We start from the raw sequence: 5,530 nt of genomic DNA, 5'->3' as shown, positions 1-5,530 counted from the left end.
ATCAAACTCAGGACCTTGCACTTGCAAGGAAGTTGGCACCACTGAGCTAAATCCCCAACCCCCATGTCATTCTTAATTTATGAAGATTCTAAATTTATGACGACAAAGGATTTTCTCTTTTTTAGACTTATTCACAATATGTGGCACAATACCTGCATAGTAGATGCTTAATAAATACTGGTTTACTACTTGGAATCACAGGAGATAAGGTCTGATAAGCCAGATCTATGCTATTTCACACACACACACACACACACACACATTATTTGATTGTTTGTTTTGTGACAGGGTCTCCGTATATCAGACTGGCCTTGAACTCACTACATAACCCAGACTGGCCTCAAATTCACAATGATCCTCCTGCCTCAGCCTCCTGAGTTCTGAGATTACAGGTGTATACTACCATCCTGCCTTCTTTAACATATATTTAAAGACTAAAAAGAATTAATAACCAGGTGTGGTGGCACTCACTTGTAATCCCAGCAGTATGGGAAACTAAGGCAGGAGGAGCAAAAGTGCAAGCACAGATACAGTAACCAAAAATCAAAAAGGTTTAAATTTTTCCCTAGCAAAAAGTTTTGGTTCACACCCATAATTCCAACTCTTGGGAGGCTGAAACAGGGTGATCTTCAGCTTGAGGCCAGCCTAGTCTACATAGAAAGTTCAAGACTGTTCTGGACTACATAATGAGACCCTATCTCAAAAAATAAAAAAACTTTTTGATCATCCTTTTGTCACCCACACTGTCATTTAATCCCCCACAAAAAAAGCCTGGATACCAGAGATCCTTTCCCTTTTTCCACCTACTGTTCTCTTTCTGCAGGAATAGAGGTTTATTAATGGCTTATAATCCTACTAGCTGGGGAACTGATTTAGCAAGTGTTATGGCTTGTGTCTAGATGTTCCCCCTAAAGCCACATGAGGTCATTGGTGGGGCTTTTCAGAGGTGGCTGGATCTAGGGGTGTGACTTTGGGATGAAGGAGGTGATACTGGGATTGATTCACTATGCTAAGATTAAGGGTATGAGTGCTAGAACGGGTAGCCTGGATAAAATATGAGACAGAAAGAGGGCTGCTATCATCATTGCTTGTCACTTGCTGCTTTGCTGCCTCTGCCTCCGATGAACAGTTTCTCCACTTTGATGCCCCTCTGCCAGGCCACCCTGCCTTGGAGCCAGCCAACGAGACCTCTACAAACTCAGAATCAAAATAAACCTTTCCTCCTCTGACTTTGGGTGGCAAATGTTTTGTCTCAGCAACGAGAAAAGAAACCAAGACAGCAAGGGACAGTAGAAAAGCCATGAGTCAATGCTCATCAACCTAGAAATTTGAAATTAATGAAAGCAGGTTCAGTATTGATTTCACCTGTAATCTCAACACTCTGAGAGACCAAGGTAGGAGGATTGTGAGTTTGAGTCCAGCCTGAGTTACATAGTGAGATCTTCTCAAAAAGAAAAAAATACAAAGAAACTGACAATCACAAATAGGGATTGGGAGTATAGCTCAGTGATAGCTCACCTTGTTTAGCCACAGGTCCTGGGTTCCATACCCAGCACGCGCGCACACACACACACACACACACACACACACACACACAATCACAAATAGAGGAAAAACCTGTCCTTATTGGATGTAAAGGAACCACTTCAACTTGTAGGAGAAAGAGAATCCTGGAAAGGTAACACTAGGAAGAACCTCAAAGATCACCTACTTCTCACTGATTTTTCTAAATGAGAAAGTTGGGGCATTAAGAGATGAAGTAACTTAGCCAGGCATGGTGGTGCACACCTGTAATCCCAGCACTCAGGAGGCTGAGGCAGGAGGATTGCTGTGAGTTCAAGACCACCCTGGGCTACATAATAAGTTCCAGGTCATTCTCAACTACATAGTGAGACCCTGTCTCAAAAAAACAAACAAACAAACAAACAAAAAGACAAAGTAACTTGTAACTAGTTAGTAGTAGAGATGGGAGCAGACTTGGAATCTCCACATCCAAGACAGCTATTTTTTCCACACCACATGCTGGCTACATGTACATCTAGCAAAACACATTATAGTATAAAGTAGCCTTATCCTAAGCCATCAGGAATTAAAAACAAATTACTCGAACCCTTCCTCTTCTCTGACAATATTTTTTTAAATTGACAAATAATTGTGTGCATGTATGGGGTACAACACGGTGTTTTGATCTTCATATACATTATAGAAAGATTCAGTGCAGCTAATTAGTATAGCCCTCATCTCACTCGTTTATTTTGTTGAGTGTGATAAGAACATTAAAAATCTATTTTGGCAATCTTGAAATATCCAATACATTAACTGTGATCAACATGCAGTGTAATAGATCACTAACACTTATTCTCCAGTCTAACTTTGTAACCCTTTTGTCAATATCTTCTCTTTCCCCATCCCTCCCCTGCCCCTACTTCCACCCCACAATATATTTTTTTCTTTTTCTTTGTGTTTCTCTGTGTCCTAGTCATTATCTCTTTCAAATCCCTTTTAGGTCTCTCCCTGTGAACACCTCTCTCTGGTGTTTCAAAATGAACTGTAGTGCACTTGCATAATTATTTTTTTTTCTTTTCAAAACTGTTTCCTGTCCAAAGGCAAACACAAACAATCAAGACTCTTTCGTGGTGATCTTTGAGGTAAAGAACACTCGAAACTTCGCTATGAGAGATGCTGAATTAAAATGAGTCTCTGACCCCACTGAGGGTTGTTAACCAATCCAAAGAAATAAAAGATCAATCTCATTTCTTCGTCACTACTATGCAGGGAAGCTGCTAACCAGTCAGAATCTGCCACTGGCAGTCATTAGAAAAACTGGCCAATCGGGCCAGCCTTCTTACATGGCCTGGTAGCAAAAGAAAGGGATTGATTGGTGAGGCTAGTTCTGACTCCACACCCTGTCCTTCCTGGACCCAGTTTCCTCTAGTGAAGTGCAGCAAGGACCCTTCCCCAGGTCCATGGTTAAAAAGATCCCTAGACCCTCAGCTAATCATCTTTCTGCCCTCAAACTTTCCCCTCCCTCTCAAACCTCTATCTATTTCATGTAATCTCACTGCTGTGCTACCAGTGTAATTTCATGCTTCAAACCTTGTTATAATACCCTCCAGGGTTTCACCCTCCCCACAAATCTCCGCCTACCAATATGCCAAATAACTTGTTTTGCATGATTTATGTGAGTCAAAAATTCTAAGTTATAGTTGAGTCTCGGGGGTTACTAAGCAGGGACCATGCAAGAAACAGTCTCTAGGGAGCAATACAGAACTGAATTGCGATGCTCTTAACTATAACAACAGTGATGATGATGATAATGATGATGATGGTGGTGGTGGTGGTGGTGGTGACAACGACATGATGATGATAGCAATTACTGGAATTTCCTGGATGACAAGTACTTTGCTAAAAGCTTCATTATATTATCATCCCAATATTGGCTGTAGGGTAAAACTGTTATCCCCAATTTACAAAGGAGGAAATTTATCTAGAAGGGTTAAATAACCTGCTCAAGGTCATAGATTTTGGAACCCAAGTTTGTTTGCATCCAGAGCCCATGGGTGAATGAGGCCAGAGAGTATCAAACATTGCAGGCTATAACAACTTTGGAAGGAGCCAGCTTTAGCTTCCTCACAGGCCCCTTTTCTGAGCCTCCTCTGGGATTGTTAGCGGAATCTGAGATTGTCTAAATTGTGGAAATCAACAGCTGCAACAATCATTTGGTGGTGGCGGCTCCTCCGAACTTGCGGCTTTCTGCCTCATAGGATGTGAAGCTGAGAGCTAAAAAGAATTTCGCTTTGGAGGGGGTGAGGATGTCTAGGGACCTCTAGGATAAACTCCTAAGTCCTTGCTAGCCTGTCTTCCTTCTACAGCACCCGACACGGTGCCTGCCATCGCTTAGTATTTTATAAATACCTGTTGATTGATTCCCAAATTCTGCCCCTGCTCCAGTCAACAGGCAGAACTCGAGAGAGATTTGGGAATTCAGGGAACCTATGAGAATCCTAAACGAGCTGAAATCACGGATTTAGGAAAGGCGGACAAGTCTCCCACCCTCCTCTTCTCTCTGCTTCTCCTATTTCTCCCCACTACTTCCCCTCCCTTACAGGAGCACAAGCCATAAAAATGCAGATGGAGGATCGGTGTGAAATAACGGGCCCATATAAATCCCTCTGCCGCCCGCCTGCAAGATGGATTGGCCGCATTGAAATTCCTCCGCGAGGATAATTAAACTCGGGGCCTCATCCGGGCAAAATTACATTCCTGTAATGGCGTCGCTCGGGGTCCCGGGAAATTGCTCCGTGGGCTTTCAGCGGCGGTTTTTATCGCCGGCCGGGGTGTGCCTGGCTGCGGCTCGCCTCTCCTCGGGGACCGTAAAGCTGCTGCCGTGATTTATCCTCCCCTTCTCCCAAATCCGATTAAATGGAGGAGCTCGGGGCCCGGGCGCCGCGGGGCCCGGCAGCCAGGAGGGGGCGGCGGGAAGGACGGGGCCAAGGAGGGGAGGACAAACGGCCCCTCAGAGGGTGGCGGATTTGGCTTTATTTACAGCCGCGGGTTTCTTTTTATTTTTTATTTTTTATGGGGGTTTGGTGAGCTTTTCCCGGCCTTCTCATGCTGCATTCATGCACGATACCCCGACGGCTGATGACTGACTGGGGTTTGGAACAGGGGAGGCCTTTTGCCACCCACTTCCAAAAGGTTGGTCGGGTCACCTGGCTGGGCGACAAAGAGGCCTTGAAGGGACAAGGTCGAGGAGCCCCCACCTCCTTGCCCCGCGGGAAGGACGAGCCAAAGGACAAGAGAGAAGAGGGGAGAGAGCTCGCCGCTTATCCCTTCCGTCCCCGAGTGACTTGAGCAGAGGCTCAGGCCTGACGGCGCACCCTTCCTGCAGATCGCAGGTGACGGTTTGTCCTACTCTGCCTCAGGAAAGAGAGCTTTGAACTGTATTTAGCCTCTGTCTTCTGGCTTGCTGGTGCTGGTTTTCTCATGGTTGATCAAGAGCAGAAAGATGGAAACGAGAAGTGAAAGGTGTAGCCTGCAGAAGCAGCTATGGCATTTTGCTGACTATTCGCCCAATGAGCCAATTTTCCTTGTAAAGATGCCAGGCAAAGATGACTTCATTTTCTTCCTGCTACATTTTAGGCACTGAGCCCCAAACCCCTATTGTAGACTATTTAACACTGGATTTTTGAGTAGGCGTCTCTACCCCATGTAACTGCGCATGCTCAGAAAGGGGACGCGAGTCCAAGAGGCCAAACGCGGCACAGACAAAACCGTAGGCCACTTTACGGATAGGTTTACTGCAGAGATGGCCTTGTTTCAGGAAACGACCGGCCCCCGCTGTAGTTCCTCCACTCAAACACCAGGTGGAGCGTCTGGCCGGGTGCCACCACAGAGCTGGCAGGCGGCGCTGTGGCGCTTGGGCCGACCTTCAACGTTGCATTCACTCTATCCGTGGCGGCACGACTCGTTGGCTCGAGCCACGCATGCGCCGAGCCTTCTTGTCCGTATGCCCGCCCCCCCCGCCCCT

At 45.9% G+C, this 5,530-nt stretch overlaps 1 protein-coding gene across 1 annotated transcript in view; it reads left to right on the top strand.

The window, feature by feature from the left end:
* The first annotated feature begins 5,206 nt into the window (after positions 1–5,206).
* The window catches only part of Atp5mc2 (ATP synthase membrane subunit c locus 2), a 9,283-nt gene continuing 8,959 nt past the window's right edge, over positions 5,207–5,530 (top strand). The window contains exon 1 of the mRNA XM_010609351.1: positions 5,207–5,508. Within this exon, the coding sequence (XP_010607653.1) occupies positions 5,222–5,508 (287 nt within the window). The 5' untranslated portion in view covers positions 5,207–5,221. The remainder of the gene's footprint in view (positions 5,509–5,530) is intronic.

This window comes from Fukomys damarensis, unplaced genomic scaffold (genome assembly GCF_012274545.1).
Source record: "Fukomys damarensis isolate Sample0158 unplaced genomic scaffold, DMR_v1.0_HiC HiC_scaffold_15, whole genome shotgun sequence".
In the NCBI taxonomy this organism is placed as follows: Eukaryota; Metazoa; Chordata; class Mammalia; order Rodentia; family Bathyergidae; genus Fukomys; species Fukomys damarensis.
The sequence above is the reverse complement of the archived record's forward strand: the minus strand, read 5'-3'. Positions and strand labels throughout refer to the sequence as shown.